This window comes from Pleurodeles waltl, chromosome 1_2 (genome assembly GCF_031143425.1).
Source record: "Pleurodeles waltl isolate 20211129_DDA chromosome 1_2, aPleWal1.hap1.20221129, whole genome shotgun sequence".
In the NCBI taxonomy this organism is placed as follows: domain Eukaryota; kingdom Metazoa; phylum Chordata; class Amphibia; order Caudata; family Salamandridae; genus Pleurodeles; species Pleurodeles waltl.
Genome location: NC_090437.1, coordinates 395809748 through 395829333, shown reverse-complemented (window position 1 = coordinate 395829333; position 19586 = coordinate 395809748). Strand labels below are relative to the sequence as shown.

The following is a 19586-nucleotide window of genomic DNA, read 5'->3' as shown; positions in this document are numbered from 1 at the left end:
TTGCCGCCAAAAGTGGGGCCGTGGCCGGAGGGGGCGGGCAACTCCACTAGCTGGAGTGCCCTGTGGTGCTGTAACAAAGGGGGTGAGCCTTTGAGGCTCACCGCCAGGTGTTACAGTTCCTGCAGGGGGAGGTGTGAAGCACCTCCACCCAGTACAGGCTTTGTTACTAGCCACAGAGTGACAAAGGCACTCTCCCCATGTGGCCAGCAACATGTCTGGTGTGTGGCAGGCTGCTAAAACTAGTCAGCCTACACGGATAGTCGGTTAAGGTTTCAGGGGGCACCTCTAAGGTGCCCTCTGGGGTGTATGTTACAATAAAATGTACACTGGCATCAGTGTGCATTTATTGTGCTGAGAAGTTTGATACCAAACTTGACAGTTTTCAGTGTAGCCATTATGGTGCTGTGGAGTTCGTGCATGACAGACTCCCAGACCATATACTCTTATGGCTACCCTGCACTTACAATGTCTAAGGTTTTGCTTTGACACTGTAGGGGCACAGTGCTCATGCACTGGTGCCCTCACCTATGGTATAGTGCACCCTGCCTTAGGGCTGTAAGGCCTACTAGAGGGGTGACTTATCCATACTTCATAGGTAGTGTGAGGTTGGCATGGCACCCTGAGGGGAATGCCATGTCGACTTAGTCGTTTTGTCTTCCCCAGCACACACAAGCTGGCAAGCAGTGTGTCTGTGCTGAGTGAGGGGTCCCCAGGGTGGCATATGACATGCTGCAGCCCTTAGAGACTTTCCCTGGCATCAGGGCCCTTGGTACCAGGGGTACCAGTTACAAGGGACTTACCTGGATGCCAGGGTGTGCCAATTGTGGAAACAAAAGTACAGGTTAGGGAAAGAACACTGGTGCTGGGGCCTGGTTAGCAGGCCTCAGCACACTTTCAAATCAAAACTTAGCATCAGCAAAGGCAAAAAGTCAGGGGGTTACCATGCCAAGGAGGCATTTCCTTACACCTACCCTTTCCCCAACCAGATTTTGCAGTTGTGACAGAAGCGTCACTCCTGGGATGAGGTGGCCACATGGGAGGCAGAGATCAGAGGCATCTGGTCTCCGACGGAAACCAGGATCCATATCAATCATCTGGAGCTCTGAGCGATTCGACTAGCATTGAAAGCATTTCTTCCCACTCTCAAGGGGAAAGCAGTGCAAGTGTTCACAGACAACACCACCGCCATGTGGTATTGCAACAAACCAGGTAGAGTGGGGTCGTGGACCCTTTGTCAAGAGGCCCTTCGCCTTTGGACTCAGCTGGAACATCAGGGCATTTCCCTGGTGGTTCAACACCTGGCAAGCTCCTTGAATGCCAGAGCAAACTAACTCAGCTGATGATGCATGGTCGACCACGAATGGTGTCTCCATCCAATGGTGTCGCAAGGTCTCTTCCTGCAGTGGGGGGAACCTTACTTAGACTCGTTTGCCTCCGTACAGAACGCGCAATGTCAGCTGTTTTGCGGATTGGAGTTTCTAAGGCGGCACTCGCTCAGAAATGATTTTCGTTGCAAGTGGAATTCAGGCCTCCTGTACGCCTTTCCGCCTATACCACTTCTGCCCAGAGTTCTGAAGAAGATCAGGCAAGACCGAGCCCAAGTAATACTGGTTGCTCCGGACTGGGCACGAAGAGTCTGGTATCCCAAGCTTTTGAACATGGCCATAGCTCCTCCTATCACACCGGCCCCTTGGGAGGATCTTCTGTCGCAGCAGCAGGGGAAGGTCTTTCACCCGAACCTGTCAACTCTGTGGCTTTATGCGTGGAGATTGAGCGGCGACAGTTGACGTCTTTTGACTTGCCACCTGAAGTCTGTGATATTATCTTGGCAGCCAGGCCTCCCTCAACCAAAACTGCATACGCCTGTCGTTGGAAGAAATTTGTGGCATGGTGCATTGACAATTCTGTTGATCATCTATATGCTCCTCTTTCTCAAGATCTTCTCTTTATTCTTTCCCTTACCCGGCAGGCTTCCACCTTGGGCACTCTTAAGGGATATCACTCTGCTATCTCTCCTTTCTTGAGGTTACCTGTGCAACCTTCCTTATTTAAATCCCCCATAGTTGGGAGGTTTCTTAAAGGCCTTACTCATCTCTTTTCGCCTATCACATTGATCATGCCCCAGTGGGATCTCAGCCTGATCTTAACTTACCTTATGTGTACCCGGTTTGAACCGCTTCACAACTGTCCTCTGGGGCTCTTAATTATAAACACTGTCTTTTTAGTTGTCATTACTTCTGCCCGCAGAGATAGTGAACTCCAGGCTCTGTCATCTAAGCCACAGTTTCTTGCCATACATCCTGACAGTGGTGCTTTGCACAAGGGCTTCTTTTCTACCTAAGGTAGTAACACCCTTCCATGTCGGACAGTCCATCACCTTGCCTACCTTTTATGCACCCCCACATCCCTCTCATGAGGAGGGGAGACTCCACCATCTGGACCCAAAAAGAGCGTTGGCGTTTTATCGTGATCGTACCAAAGACTTCCAGGTGCACGTTGAACTCTTTGTGGGATATGTGGGTACACAGAAGGGGAAGGCGGTGCAGAAGAGGACCGTTTCAAGATGGGTACTCTTATGCGTCAAAATGTGCTATGCTCTGGTTAAAAAGCAACCTCCAGAAGGTTTGCAAGCTCACTCCACCAGAGCTACTGCTGCTACCACGACGCTAGCAGGGGGCGTACCATTCCTGGATATTTGTCAGGCAGCAACGTGAGCATCTCTGCAAACTTTTACCAAGCACTACTGCCTAGACAGTCAGGTCCGAAGGGACGGCTACTTTGGTCGTTCGGTCCTGCAGGACTTTTTGGTGTGATCTTGGTTCGCAGGCCCACCATCGGGGATGGTATTGCTCGGGTATCTATTCAAAGGTAAGGAATCTGCAACTAGAAGTCTATCAGATGTACAAGTTACTTACCTTTGGTAATGAAATAACATATTCTAGTTGCAGATTCCTTACCGACCCGCCCATCCTCCCCGCACTGCAAACTGATTTCTAGGGACAGGAACTTTCCCTTGAGGGCCCTAGTTTTGGTGCACCACTCTGTGTTCTTCATGGCTCTGCGCTACTGGCGTGGAAAGTCATGAAAAGAAACTGACCTTAGCGCTTCTGGGTGGTGCCTATTTACGTCTGTGACATCATCACGGCGAGCATGACACCTGCGGAGTCGACCGATGCCACCTGACGGCGCGCAGAGGTACTGCTCATAGGAAAATGTCCGGATCCAGTCTGACGCCTGGGAAAATTCAAAGGTAACGAATCTGTGTAGGAAGTTGGATCTGTATATACTATCTCAAAGTGAGAGATAGTGTGCACAGAGTCCAAGGGTTCCCCTTAGAGGTTGATAGTGGCAAGATTAGATAATACTAATGCTCTATTTTGTGGTAGTTTGGTTGAGCAGTAGGCTTATCAGAGTGTTAAGCATTTGTTGTACACACACAGGCAATAAATGAGGAACACGCATTCAAAGACTTAACTCCAGGCCAATAGTTTTTATATAGAAAAATATATTTTCTTTATTTTAGAACCACAAGATTCAAGATTTGAGGTGGTAAGTACATAAAATGCAAGGTACTTCACACAGGTAAGTATAGAATTTTGATTTAAAAAAGCAGTATACACAGCTTTGGTTAAAATAGCAAGAAGCTATTTTAAAAGTGGACACTGTGCAAAAATCAGAGGAATCAGTGGATTCATCCGGATCCACGCTGGTGTTTTAGGCCAACACACCAGCGGAGTCTCAGGGATCCGAGTGTGGATCTGGACCGGCACCAGTTGTACCCAGACGACCTTCCCCGGTGCCAGTTACGACGCCAATGCCCACAGCCCCATTCTTGTACGTGATGAGCCTGAACGGCGTCTCATAACACCGATTCCGCCGTCGACAGCGCCAACAGGTGCCAGATCATTGCCTGACCCTTATTTTATGATGCGTTGCATGGGAGAAAAGCAGGACGGGATCCATTGACTGGTATGAGGAGCTAGGAGAGGTCAGTGATCAGGATACCTCTCCAGACACTGGATTGCTCTCTCCCTCGACTGTGGCTACGTAGGAAAGAGCATCCTATGCGATGGTGATGCATGGCTGCGGAGGTCCTCAACCTCGAACTGCCCTCAGTGGCGGTCAAGACCAACATCTTGACAGAAGTGCTTCAACCTGGGGCTTCCACATCTGAACGCCTTTTGCCCTTCAGTGAGGCACTTACAAATGTCCTGCTGGGTACCTTGTTCCAAGCCCAGCATATCAGGTCAATCGTCCTGTTAATTGGACGATTGTCTGCCACCATCGGCCCACCCCGGGTGACCCTAGCTTTCTCAGCCAACACCCCAATCCTGAGAGCTTGGTTGCCCAAGCCTCTACGTCACATGGCATATTCCCTTCTGCTGCCCCGGATAGGGAATCCAAGAGGCTGGACCATCTTGTGAAGGCATTGTTTTCTTCCACCAGCCTGACACTGAGGTCGTGTACACCTCATGCTTATTGGGCCGCTTCTTCCATACTATTTGAGTCACGGTTGCGCAAGTGCTGCTTCAGGTCCCGGGGGAGGCCCGGACTATACTCTCCCAGGCGGGTAGACTTAAGAGATGCAGCTAAATTCACTATATGGTGTGGAGTATATATTGCTGATTTGCTGGGTAGAGCAGTTGTGTAGACAGTGGCCTTAAGGCGCCGTGCCTGGTTGAGGAATTCAGTTTTTTGGGGGGATTTCCAAGCAAATCTGATGGACATGCCCTTCAATGGCACTTGCTTGTTTGGCGAGAAGGCAGACTCGGTGCTGGAGCGCTTTAAGGACTCTCGGGCTACATCCAAGTCCTTGGGCCTCTCAGCCACCCCTTGTACACCGTCTGCCTTTCACCCCTTTCATGGCTACAGAAGGGACATGGCACTGTGTCAGCCCTGTGCCAGCCACTGTCTCACGCAACCAATCCAGGGTATGCAAGGACGTGGCGCGCGTCTTCAGATCTAGAGGATCTGCAGGCCAGAAGTTGTCTACCACAAACCCCCCAGCAGCTGCAGCCTCTAAGCTCTCCTAGTTTGCATCTGAAGGACCATGCTTGCCCAGTCGGAGGGAGAATATACCATCATCTTATCTACTGGAAGTCAATAACATCAGACGCAAGGGTACTGCAGACCATAAGGAAGGCCTATGCCCTGCCTTTTCAATCCTTTCCTTCTCCTGTCCCACCTACGTTTGCACAGCTGACTGAGGATCATTTGTGTCTGCTCCAAGAGGAAGTTTCGACTCTCTTGGCCAAGAGAGCCATAGAAAGGTTCCAGATATCAGAAGTAGGCAGTGGTTGTTATTCCCACTACTTTCTGATACCCAAAAGAACAATGGTCTTTGCCCTATTCTGTACTTACGGACTGGAAATCTCTTCCTTAAGAAGGAGAAGTTCGAGATGCTGACGTTGGCTCAGTTCTTGTCTGTCCTAGACTCACAAGACTGGTTGATATCACTAGACTTGTAGGATGCGTATTTCAGTATCCCAATCCTGCCGGCTCACAGGGTTTACCTGCAGTTCAAGGTAAGCCACAAACATTTTCGGTTCACTGTGCTGCCATTTGGCTTTTCCAGAGCCCCTTGGATGTTGACCAAGGTGATGTTGGTGGTCGCAGCTCATCTGCGCAAGTCAGGGGTATCAGTCTTCCCCTACCACGATGACAGGCTGTCGTAGGCAGGTTCGCCACAGGCGGTTGTCTTCCACCTCCAGACTACAGCAAGCCTCCTGCATTCGCTAGAGTTCACTGTAAACGTGCCGAAGTCACACCGGACTCCCTCTCAGATGTTCCCGTTCATTAGAGCAATCCTGGACACAGTGCAGTTTTGGGCTTATCCTCCTGAGCAGCAAGTCCAGGATATTCCAGCATTGATACTTATGTTTCAGCCTCTGTCCTGAATTCAGAGTCAGAATGACTCTGAGGCTGCTGGGCCTCATGGCCTCCTGCATCCTGTTTGGCAAAACATGCCAGATGGCATATGCAGGCTCTGCAGTGGGACCTGAAGTTCCAGTGAACACAGCATCAGAGAAATCTCTCTTACATAGTCCAAATCTCAGAGGGAACTGCAAAAGACCTGCGGTGGTGGTTAAAAACCCGCAATTGGGTCAGAGGCAGACTCCTCTCCCTTCCGCAATAAGATCCCACAGTAGTGATAGATGCGTCACTTCTGGGATGGGGTGGCCATCTGGGAGAGGTGGAGATCTGAGTACTCTGGTCTCCGGCAGAATCCAGGCTCCACCTCAACATGTTAGAGCTCAAGGCTATCCGACTAGTATTGAAAGCATTTCTTCCCTCTCTCAAGAGGAAGTTAGTGCAGGTGTTCACGGGCAGATCCACCACCATGAGGTACTGCAACAGGCAGGGCAGGCTCAGGTCGTGGACTCTGTCAAGAGGCCCTCCGTGTCTGGACATGGCTGGAACAGCAAGGCATAATCCTGGTGGTTCAACACCTGGCAGATTCTCTGAATGCCAGAGCGGACAAACTCAGCCACCGATGTCTAGTGGATCACGAGTGGCGCCTCCATTTGGAGATGGCACAAGGATTCTTTCAGCAGTTGGGAGAGCCCTAGTTAGATCGATTTGCCTCCAAAGAGAGCGCAGCACTTGCTCGCTGATGCTTTTCATTGCGAGTAAAGCCCAGGCCCCCTGTACGTCTTTCCGCCCATACCACTCCTGCCCAGAGTTCTCCTCAACCTCCCTTCCCCCAATCTTGTCAACATTCATTTAGAACAGTGAGACAAAATGTTCTCCACGGCAATATCCCATTTAGGTTAGTTCCCATTCTACCCTGTTGTTTCTTGTAATGATGATGTGATGCTTTGGTGTATGCTCAAATGTTCTGCGCACTGATATATGGTTGAGTGCACTGTATAACAATGCAGAAATAAATGATTAAAATAAATTAAACCTAAGAGCCTGAGAGTACGATCTGCTTGATACCACCACTGAAAGATGAGAAAATGGCATGCAGAGGAATTAACAGATGCCCCAGATTTTCCTTGCTCACAATCTTTGAATCCTTTGCTCCGGTAAACTCATGGTTACATCAAACCACAGAAATAAAGCAAGGTTCAGCCTCAGCCTCCTCCTGACCACAATTCCACCAACCTCCAAGTTGGACTATTTCCACCGCTGGGATTGTACAAAGACATACATGGTTTTTAAAGTCAATTCCCATTTCCAGCACATCACAGATGTAAAACAATAAAACGTCTCTGCGGAATACATTCTGTCAGTGACAAAATGAGTTTATTAATACTGACCTGTAAGCAACCAGAAAGAAACCTTTATTATGTGAACACCCAGTTAAGTGAAAGTGACAATTTTTTGGTCGCAGCCACTAGACAGACATATTAGGGACATTCAGAAAGCTGATCTTGGAATGCATTCTGCCTGTTGCTTGCCATTGGCTTTGTGCTTTGTAATTCACATTATCTTGCTTTCCATTTGCTGGCTGTATATGTTTTAGGCTGTCCTGCTTGAGTTTCATACCTCATTTCCATGAACTTTCTGATTGCTCCCATTCTGTAAACAGGCCTGTAAATCTTGTTCTTATCATCACATTTGCTGTGCATTCAAAGACCGAGGTCAAATGTCAGGGGCTGTCTTCTGAGGGTGTGTTTGATTTTCTTTATCTGACTTCAAAGTGTGAGGATTTATGTGGCAATTTTGCTGGATACTGGGGATAGAAAATAGTTTTTCTCCCAGCACACTTGAATGAACTGTGTAAGTATTTAAAAATATATCAAAATTAAGAACACAAATGAAGCACATTTTTGTTTTTGTTATTTCTGACGTGTGTTGGAAACAAATACTTTAATCTGATCAAAACAAATCATTAATCTAGGTAATGCAAGTTCCACACATTTTAATCTGTGCACTGTATAGTTTTACTCGTAAAACTGTATGTCTGTGCAAATGTAATGGTCATTTCAGTTGAAAATGTGTTGTCTGTAATGACAGTGGACTACCACACTATGAATACTCCACCGTGTGCCACACCACTGTACTCCGCACCACTCCATGCTACTGCACTCTTCACCATTCTACCCCACTGCACTGTACGCCACTTCCTGCTATGCCTCTCTACTGTACCCTGTAGCAGTCTACTCTACACCATTGTACACTTCGCCACTGCACTCTACACCACTCCAATCTAGGCCACACCAGTGTACTCTGCACAACTCCACTCTAAGCCACTGTACTCTATACATCTCTGCAACACTGCACTCTGTCAATACACTCTGTGCCAATAGACTCTACATCAATGTACTTAACTCTGTAGCACTCAACTCTATGCCAATCCACTGTACACCACTCTAATGTACTCTGCACCACTGCACTTTGCTGCACCGCACTCTTTACCACTGCACTCTGCATCACTTTACTATTACACTCTGCCACTCTATGCAGCTGCACTCAACCCTGCACCACTCCACTCTACGCCACTTCATTCTTCTCTGAAACAATCTGCTCTATGCCACTGAACCCTACGTCACTCTACTCCACTCTGTGCCACTCCACTCTGACATTGCACTCTATGCCACTCTACTCTTAACCATTGCACTTTGCTCCAGTGTACTCTACATAACTGCATTCTGTCACACCACTCTGCGCCACTGCCCTCCACTGTACTCTGCACCACTGAACTCTCACACTCTACTCTGCAACACTGCACTCTTTGCACTGAACTCTACGCCACTCTACACTACACTGTGTTCCACTGCTCTCTATGGCACTATATTCTGCACCACTGTATGCTACTCTGCATCACATTATGCAACTGCACTCAATACCACTCTAAGCCATTACGGTCTATGCCAATCGACTCTACTCTGCACCACTGCCCTCTATATCACTCCGCTCTTCTCCACTCTGCACCACTCTATGCCACTGTGCTCTGCGCCACTGCGCTCTGCTATGCACCTCTCTAATTTGCACAACTGTATTTTATGAATCTATTGTACGCCGCTGAATTAAATGCCACTGCACACTACGACACTATACTCTGCTACACTCTACACCAGTTCACTCTACTCTGTGCCACTACAGCAAATGCCACTCTATACTACTCCACACTATGCCACTCCAATACACAACACTCTCTGCCACTCCACTCTTCGACACTCCGTGCCACTCTCCTCTACCCCGCTAACTTTTAACCATGCTGAACAGCAGCCATGCTGGTGTACAACATGGCTAAAGAAAATAGGCAAAGCTAATAGCTCTTGCATAGGCAAGACAATATTGGCTTTGCCAATGCTAGTTTAAAATGTTTGCATAATACTGGGGTTCAGTCTTTATTTGCCTGCTGATTTTGTTAGATAAGCGTAAGAGGCACATGCATATTGATTGACATGTCTAAAATTAAATAACACAGTGCTGGCAAGTGGGTAATCTAGACACCAGCATCTTAGCCAGTAAACTACACACCCACCTTATATAAAATATATCAAATATGTATAGTTCACGTTGAGAAGCAAATGAAACTCTCTCTTCTGTTAGAAATTCTATTATTTAGAAATGCATGATAGTCGTGGTAGTATTTTTACGATGCCATATGAGTTTTACTCTTTATACCGATTCAGAAAACATCAAATTGGTAAATTTCCAGTATGACAAATTAGCAAAAGGGAGAACATGTCTTCACGCAAAATGTCAGTAAATTTTGTGGGAAAACAGATTAAAACCGAACTAATCTTTAGACTATTCTTAACATCTACAAAGGAAGGCAATCCTAGAAATCATCACAGCAGCTAGTAATTATGGAACAGAAAGAGTGGAGAAACAAAACAGACAGAAGTGGGAGTATGTACATATGAACAAGAGAGGTAGTAACCCAGAAATAGAACACAAATGGTGAGACCTAAGCATTTCAGAACGGGCCCAAATATCCTTCTCTCCAATATACAAACAGTTTTTACAGTGCCACAAGGAAGTAGTGCTTCTCAGATGGTAGAAACATGTAAAAAGTTTAAGGCAATATATTGATGTTTTTTTTTCTTTCGTATGCTAGACACACTTCGCATCTCCCATTAACTAGTCTCAAGCAAAAAGACTGTTTGTGGTCCCTGGGGTACAACAACATCCCCTATTTCATTTCATTCTGTTCTGTATGAAAATGGCTCACTGTTGCAGTGACCCCCCAGTTTTTGCCTGATATTGATGCTGACTTGACTGAGAAGTGTGCTGAGACCCTGCTAACCTGTGAGAAGTGTGCTGAGACCCTGCTAACCTGGCCCCAGCACCAGTGCTCTTTCACAAAAAATTTACAATTTTTTACACAATTGCACAAACCTGGCACACAGACAAGCCCCTTGTAAAAGGCACCAGTGGTACCAAGGGCCCTGTGACCAGGGAAGGTCCCTAAGGGCTGCAGCATGTTTTGTGCCACCCTAAGGGATCCCTCACCTAACACATGCACACTGTCATTGCAGATTGTGTATGTTGGTGGGGAGAAAAGGGCAAAGTCGACATGCCAACCCCCTCAGGATGACATGCTCCCAAAATACTGCCTGTGTCATAGGTAAGTCACCCCTGTAGCAGGCCTTACAGCAGTAAAGCAGGGTGCACAATACCACAGGTGAGGGCATAGCTGGCTGCATGAGCAATATGCCCCTACAGTGTCTATTCTTAGTCTATTCTTAGACATTGTAAGTACAGTGTGGCCATATTAAGTATATGGTCTGGGAGTTTGTCAAAAACGAACTCTACAGTTCCAGAAGGGCTACACTGAATACTGGGAAGTTTGGTATCAAACGTCTCAGAATAATAAACCCACACTGAAGCCTGTGTTGGATTTATTACAAAATGCACACAGAGTGCATCTTAGAAAATGCCCCCTGTAATTTACCCAATCCTTCAGTGCAGGACTGACTGGGCACTGCCAGCCTGCCACTAAGACGAGTTTCTGCCCCCCTGGGGTGAGAGCCTCTGTGCTCTCTGAGGACAGAAACAAAGCCTCCACTGGGTGGAGGTGCTTCTCACCTTCCCCTGCAGGAACTGTAACACCTGGCGGTGAGCCTCGAAGGCTCATGCCTTTTTGTTACAGCACCCCAGGGCATCCCAGCTAGTGGAGATGCCTGCCCCCCGGCCACTGCCCCCACTTTTGGCGGCAAGCCTGGAGGAAATAATGAGAAAAACAAGGAGGAGTCACCCACCAGTCAGGACAGCCCCTAAGGTGCCCTGAGCTGAGGTGACCCATGCCTTTAGAAATCCTCCATTTTGAGATTGGAGGATTCCCCTAATAGGATTAGGGATGTGCCCCGCGCCCCTCAGGGAGGAGGCACAAAGAGGGTGTAGCCACCCTCCAGGACAGTAGCCATTGGCTACTGCCCTCCTGACTTAAACACACCCCTAAATCTAGTATTTAGGGGCAACCCAGAACCCAGGAAATCAGATTCCTGCAACCTGAAACAAGGAGGACTGCTGACCTGAAAGCCCTGCAGAGACGACGGAGACAGCAACTGCTTTGGCCCCAGCCCTACCGGCCTGTCTCCTGACTCGAAGAAAACTGCAACAGCGACGCATCTGACAGGGACCAGCGACCTCTGAAGCCTCAGAGGACTGCTCTGGAACCCAAAGGACCATGAAACTCCCAGGAACAGCAGCACTGTTCACCCACAGCAACATTTTTGCAACAAAGAAGCAACTTTCAAAGAACTCACTCTTCCCGCCGGAAGTGTGAGACTTCACCCTCTGCACCCGACGTTCCTGGCTCGAGCTCCAGAGAACCAACACTACAGGGAGGGCTTCCAGGCGACTGCGACCTCGTGAGTAACCAGAGACGACCCCCCCCCCCCTGGACCCCCACAGCGTCGCATGCAGAGAGAATCCAGAGGCTCCCCCTGACCGTGACTGCCTGTAACAAGGAACCCGGCCTGGACCAAGCACTACACCTGCAGCCCCCAGGACCAGAAGGAACCGAACCTCAGTGCAGGAGTGACCATCAGGCGACCCTCTGCCTAGCCCAGTCGGTGGCTGGCCTGAGAAGCCCCCCTGTGCCCTGCCTGCACCGCTAGAGTGACCCCCGGGTCCCTCCATTGATTCTAATACAAAACCCGACACATGCTTTGCACACTGCACCCGGCCGCCCCTGTGCCACTGAGGGTGTGTTTTGTGTGCCCCCCCCCCCCAGTGCTCTACAAAACCCCCCTGGTCTGCCCTCCGAGGACGCGGGTACTTACCCGCTGGAGGACTGGAACCGGAGCACCCCTGTTCTTCATAGGCACCTATGTGTTTTGGGCTCCACTTTGACCTCTGCACCTGACCGGCCCTGTGCTGCTGGTGTGGTAACTTTGGGGTTGCTATAATGCTACATAATCTATCTACTGACTTTCTGGGCTTTGAAAAATTTGAACTGACATTTATATTTCCACGCGGTTTGTCTGTGTGTTTTAAATTGTGCAGTGGTATCTGTACACACATGTCAGAAGTGTATTAACATCAAGTTTGTGCTGATCTGAAAAAGCATTGACATACGTTAATGACATACATGCATTTATTGGCACAATAAAATAGTGGTAATAGTCACGGTTGATTCTCCTTACAGGTTGAAATGCAACTCATGGCATAATTTTCACATATGCAGGTGACAAGTCAGTCATCCTGTAACTTTGACACCGTGATGAATCGGAGACGGTGTTATTCCTCAGTTTCATGAGGCAATGTGTCACGAGGTAAGACACCTCTCAACACATTAAAATATCCCAAAACAGTACATTAAATAAAAGGGCCAAGCGATAAAGGTACAATGACATGAAAGCTCTCAGTAAATAGTGTATTACAGACCAGTGCAAAATCAAAAATTATTCTGAGTTTCAAATGGGCAGCAAAGTCAAGAGACAAACAGACAGCGTCCTAAGCAGCATATAGGAAAGATCTTGGGGACCTTCTGGCTCACCTCAGGGCACAATTTTATCCAGTGCCATCTTGCCTTAGTTCCTAAGCACTACCCACTCTGTGCTAATGTTTTCCGGAGATGGTGGAACAAACTAGATACACGATGAGCAGCAAACTAGGAATTCATAGGGTGCAGTGAGCTGTTGGACGGACCTTGGAAAGAGATAGTTTTGTAACTGGGCCGGGGAATATTCATCAAGTACAACTTGAACAATGACAATGGAAATAAACAAATATGATTCTGCTTGACTGCATGCTGCAGAAATAGCAAACAGTGAAATGTGCACAGGGAGGACAGGAGAGACATCTATTTTGTAATAATATGTGGCTGCTAGGTCTAAAAGAGGTCTAGTTAACTAGGATTAGGAAAACACACCTCTATACACCATAGGAAACTTGTTTACAAGACAACAGCTCTATATTAGTGTGTACATTAGTAACTGAGTGTGAAACCACATTTTGCATTTTATTAATATTCCATAAAAAACAGGAATGCAAAAAATCCTCAACCTAAGCGAGAAAGACGGACTTAGGGAGTGGGAAAAGAGACAGGTAAATGGGAAGCAGAAGGGAGCTAGGACACTGAGATGGTGGTGAGGGAGAAGGGTCGCCAGTGAGAGACAGGCTTGATGGGCATAAAAAGGGCACACATTGAAAGCAGGCAGAAGGAAGAAATAGGTCATAGGAGGAAGGGAATATGATTAGACAGTGAGGAGAAAGAGTCTAAAACAACACTGCTATGGGAATGGGGATTGTTCAAACGGGTAAACACACATTTATTTGGACAAACAGATGGAAAGGAAATGAAAAACGAGCAGTCTCAAGGGCTTGTATAGAGTGGGTCATAGCACCGATCCCTCTGTAATGTGAGCTCAAAAGGGCAGGAGACGTGCAAAGCACACAAAACTGGATGACGCTTATGAGTCAAATGGATTTTGAAGCTTAACTATTGACTTTTTATGTTTGGGACTTGCTTAGTTTCCCGGGGTATTGCAGGCTTTCATTCAGCGATTCACAGACTGATGCATATTACCTTTAAGTCTACTATTCTAAATGGTATTGTTGTTCTCATGCAACAGTTCAACAAAGCTGTTAATTGCTTCGGTGAAACAGTAAAATGCTTAAACAGTGATCACACACACTTATTTAACACTGTTTTGTTGTTCTAGTTTTTTTTTAACGATTCTCTGTATCTTTTTAATGCATCTAGGGAGTTCTGGAGGTGGAATTAAACTGTATATGCAGGAACTGCTTCTCATCACACAAAAGGCTTTGCAGTCCCAGTCATGGAAGATGAAAGCCCAAGGTGCAGCTACCATGGCCTCTATTGCTAAACAGCATACCGGTTCCCTGGTACCACCGCATCTAGGTCTGATGCTCAATGCACTTTTACAAGGATTGCCTGGTCGCACATGGGCAGGCAAGGTAAAGTATTTAAGTGCAACCTTTATAAATGTTCTTACACCCAATCTTTATATGAATTTATTTCATTGGATGTTTCTATCAGAAATCCAACTGATTGTTTTGAAACTGTTATATTAGCTTGAAGAACAGGTGCAGCTTTCTCAGATATCTTAGTGTTCCCTGCAAAAGTATTTGTCTATTGGACCACCAACATACTGCTTTGACACTTAACAGCACTCGTATATCAAGGGCACAGGAATGTTATGTGTCTCGATCAGCCAATGTGTCATATACACCGCAGGGATGGCGTCTTGTTATTTTGGAGCAGTTTTGCTCTGTTTGATTCAGTGCAGGGGCGATAGAGCCCAATTCCCATTTGGACGAGGAAGTGGAATGTGTGTTCCTAGATACGTTTGTGTAAGAGTGAAAGCCCCTTTAAGAGTGTTCATTCAGCACTCTTGCAATTGTGTCTGCATGCTGAAACAGTCTAGCAGGTATCCTAAGCAGGGGTACAAGGTACTTATTTTCTGAGGCTGTGGGGCCCTCTGCTTTGATGGCTTGACTTGCCTGAAGATTTTCATTCTTTGCTGTTGGGATTGTTTTCCACCCACCAGAAAATCCTAAAAACATCAGTACTTGTCTCAGAAGTGTGTTTGAAAGCTCCATTTCTAATTGACAATTGTTCCCTCAGATTTATATTTGATCCTCTTCCACACATTTTTCTGTACATGACAACTAACAGGCGCCAGATGACACTGCTTCAGACTAGTCATCATTTCACATGGCTTCATTGAAAATAAAGTAGCAGATACATATTAAGTACCAAAGGTTCGGATGGCACATAGTTTTCATTTCTTGAAGGGTGGGAGGGCCTAATGTATATGCCAGAATATTCAGACTTTAAGTCATGCTCTGGTTGTCACAGAAAACTTTGTAACTTAACCCTGCTCGGAATGCCAGTGCTGCGTGGGTAAGCCAAATGACACATGGTCGTGGGATGTGATCCCAAATGCACCCCGGGCAATTAGAGAGAGGAAAGTATCTAACAGTGACCAGTTCTAAAAGCTGGACTTCACCCTAAAGGTGCTAACTGGAGAAATGTCACAAAAAATGTTGCAAACACAAAAGATCCTCCATGTCCTACAGAGAGGAGAGGAAATTCTATTTAGAGAGAGGTCCTTGGAATTGTCTGATGTCTCTTCGGAGTCCATCCTGGTTCTATAGAAGCCTTTTCTGAAGATGTCACTTCCCCACCTTCTTGTGCCTCTGAGGCCCAGATTCAGGCTTACCAACAAGCAGAGTTTGCCAGTTTTACATCTGCCACACGCTCACCCGTCCTTTGCTGTTGCTTTGTTATTATCTGCAGCATTGTCTGGCTTTTTAAAGGCTATCTCCCAAATGTGATCCACAAACTAGAGGGATAGAGGAGAAACAACTGCTCTACTGTCTCCACCACTGTCCGTTTACTCACAACCAGAATGGCAGCTAGTCATTCGGCTCACCTTTGCCCAAAGGATATTCCTTCCCCATGAACAAATAAACCAGAGTATCTGAAGGAGGCTTCTAGTTGCAGATTCCTTACCTTTTCATTTCTCCCAGGCATCAGACTGGATCTGGAGATTTTTCGTGAGCAGTACCCCTCAGTGCCGTTAGGTGGAGTGGATCGGCTCCGCGTCCATCATCGTTCCCGCCAGATATGAGGTTGCTGGTCCTGTATAGGTGCCCCCATGGCGCACTGACATCACTTTATTGGCTTTTTCCTTCCACGCCAGCGGGGCTGATCCAAAGAGAGCTACCCCTCAGTCAGTTTTTGACTGGCTTTTTCTGACTTTTTTTCAAAGTGTTTTTCAAGTTTACTTCTGGTCTGTTGAGGATGTCATCGAGAGAGAACAGATTCAAGGCTTGCGGTTCCAGTCATCGGGCATTGTCCGTGAGAGATCTGCACCTTGATTCTTTGGTGCCTGGAGCACAACCACGACTTGAATCGTGCTCAGTGTCAGGCCATGCATCTGAATGCTTTGAGGGAGCGGTCCCTAAAGTTGACGGCGACCTGATGCTCGACTGCAAGTCACAATCTTGGTCACGTGGAAGATCCCAACATCTGTTGTGAAGTTCTCCATCTTCGTTATCCTACTCCAAGTCCTCATGACGATCAGGTAAGTTGAGGCACAAGAAGAAATCTAAGAAGGCGAAGCAGTGTTCAACTTCTCCTCGTCCGTCAGCCGTCGAGATGAGGGAACATTGGCACCTAGGCCTCGTTTTGAGGAGCATAGGCCAACTCCGCATGTCCCTGAATTTTCTGGGAGCCATAGCGACCCTACCCAATTCCGTGAGTTTTATGAGGCCATGTGCCTTATTTTTGGGCAGCCCGACCCCGCTGGAGCACCTTCAGCCATATGAGGCCCCTTTGGGTTCCGCACCAGGGGCTCTGATGGTCAGGGGCACCCTTGGATCTGTTCCCAGCTCCGACCAGCGCCAGTCTAACTACCTCAACTTTACCAGACACCAGGCTGGACGCGGAAGCTCCTGGAGCCGCACACGGCACACAGGTGGTTACATCCCCATTGTTATCCCTGACAGGGTGCCAGATGGGCATTGTGCTGATTCTGATGCAGACGGGAGCCGCTTTCTTATGGCCTAGTGTAGGAAAATGGCTCCCTGTCGCAGTTACCCCCACTTTTTGCCTGATATTGATGCCTACTTGACTGAGAAGTGTGCTGGGACCCTGCTAACCAGGCCACAGCACCAGTGTTCTTTCACTTAAAAATTTACCATTGTTCCACAATTGGCACATCCCTGGCACACAGATAAGTCCCCTGTAAAAGGTACCAGTGGTATCAAGGGCCCTGTGACCAGGGAAGGTCCCTAAAGGCAGCAGCACGTGTTGTGCCACCCTAACGGACCCCTCATGTAACACATGCACACTGCCATTGCAGATTGTGTGCGTTAGCGGGAGAAAAAGGCAAAGTCGACATGGCATCCCCCACAGGATGCCATGCACACAAAATACTGCCTGTGGCATAGGTAAGTCACCCCTCTAGCAGGCCTTAAAGCCCTAAGGCAGGGTTCACTATACCACAGACGAGGGCATAGCTGCGTGAGCAATATGCCCCTACAGTGTCTAAGTCTGTTCTTAGACATTGTAAGTACAGTGTGGCCATATTAAGTATATGGTCTGGGAGTTTGTCAAAACAAACTCCACAGTTCCATAAGGGCTACACTGAATACTGGGAAGTTTGGTATCAAACTTCTCAGAATAATAAACCCACACTGATGCCAGTGCTGGATTTATTAAAACATTCACACAGATGGCATCTCTAAGATGCCCCCTGTATTTTACCCAATCCTTCAGTGCAGGACTGACTGATCTGTGCCAGCCTGCCACTGAGACAAGTTTCTGACCCCATGGGGTGGGTGCCTTTGTGCTCACTGGAGCCAGAAACAAAGCCTGCACTGGGTGGAGGTGCTTCACACCTCCCCCCTGCAGGAACTGTAACACCTGGCAGTGAGCCTCAAAGGCTGAGGCTTCGTGTTACAATGCGCCAGGGCACTCCAGCTAGTGGAGATGCCCGCCCCCCTGGACACAGTCCCCACTTTTGGTGGCAAGCCCAGAGGAGATAATGAGAAAAACAATGAGGAGTCACCAACCAGTCAGGACAGCCCCTAAGGTGTCCTGAGCTGAGGTGACCCCTGCCTTAAGAAATTCTCCATCTTAGTTTTGGAGGATTCCCCCAGTAGGAATAAGGATGTGCCCCCCTCCCCTCAGGGAGGAGGCAGAAGGAGGGTGTAGCCACCCTCAAGGACATTAGCCATTGGCTACTGCCCCCCTCCCCCAGACCTAAACACCCCCCTAAATTGAGTATTTAGGGGCGATCCTGAACCCAGAAAATCAGATTCCTGCAACCTGAAGAAAGGACTGCTGACCTGAAAACCCTGCAGAGACGACGGAGACACCAACTGACTTGGCCCCAGCCCTAACGGCCTGTCTCCAGACTCAAAGAACCTGCACAGCGACGCATCCAGCGGAACCAGCGACCTATGAGGACTTCCCTGCACTTAAAGGACCAAGAACCTCCCGAGAACAGCGGCACTGTTCAGAAACTGCAACAACTTTGAAACAACTTTAAAGAGACTCTCAATTCCCGCCAGAAGCGACGCCCCCGGCTCTAGTCCAGGACAACAAACACCGCAGAGAGGACTCCCAGATGACTCCAACGACACTGACACCATGAGTCGACCCCCCTGCACCCCACACAGCGACGCCTGCAGAGAGGATCCAGAGGCTCCCCCTGACCGAGATGGCCTGGTAACAAAGGAACCCGACGCCTGGACCAGGCACTGCACCTGCAGCCCCCAGGACCGAGAGGAACCACCCACCAGTGCAAGAGTGTCCACCAGGTGGCCCTCATCCTAGCCCAGTCGATGGCTAGCCCGAGAAGCCCCCCTGTGCCCTGCCTGGATCGCCTAAAGTGACCCCGGGTCCCTCCATTGCTTTCTATAGCAAACCTGACGCCTACTTTGCCTACTCCACCTGGCCGCCCCTGTGCAGCTGAGGGTGTGTTTTGTGGGCTTGTGTGTGTCCCGCCACCCAACTCCCCCACCCCCCAGTGCTCTACAGAACCCCTTTGGTCTGCTCCCTGAGGACGCAAGTACTTAGGACCGGAGCACCCATGTTCTTCATAGGCACCTATGTGTATAGGGCCCTCCTTTGACCTCTGCGACTGACTGGCCCTTTGTTGCTGGTCCTGTGGCATTAGGGTTGCCTTGAACCCCCAACGGTGGGCTGCCTGTGCCCAGGAGACTGACTGTGCAAGTGCTTTACTTACCTGCAAAACCTAACCAAACTTACCTCCCCTAGGAACTGTTGATTTTTGCACTGTGTCCACTTTTAAAATAGCTTATTGCCATTTTAACCAAAACTGTGTGTACTACTGTCTTAAATCAAAGTTCTATACTTACCTGTGTGAAGTAACTTGCATTTTATGTACTTACCTAAAATCTTGAATCTTGTGGTTCTAAAATAAATTAAGAAAATATATTTTTCCATATAAAAACCTATTGGCCTGGAGTAAGTCTTTGAGTGTGTGTTCCTTATTTATTTCCTGTGTGTGTACAACAAAATGATTAACACTACCCTATGATAAGCCTACTGCTCGAACACACTACCACAAAATAGAGCATTAGTATTATCTACTTTTGCCACTATCAACCTCTAAGGGGAACCCTTGGACTCTGTGCACACTATCTCTCACTTTGAGATAGTATATACAGAGCCAACTTCC

The 19586-nt window shown here is 47.9% G+C and overlaps 1 protein-coding gene across 2 annotated transcripts in view; it reads left to right on the top strand.

The window, feature by feature from the left end:
- Window positions 1-19586, top strand: part of ECPAS (Ecm29 proteasome adaptor and scaffold) — a 790558-nt gene that overhangs the window by 686349 nt on the left and 84623 nt on the right. For both annotated transcript variants that reach the window (XM_069240017.1, XM_069240008.1), the window contains exon 42: window positions 14111-14325. In XM_069240017.1, coding sequence (XP_069096118.1) covers window positions 14111-14325 — 215 coding nt within the window. The remainder of the gene's footprint in view (window positions 1-14110; window positions 14326-19586) is intronic.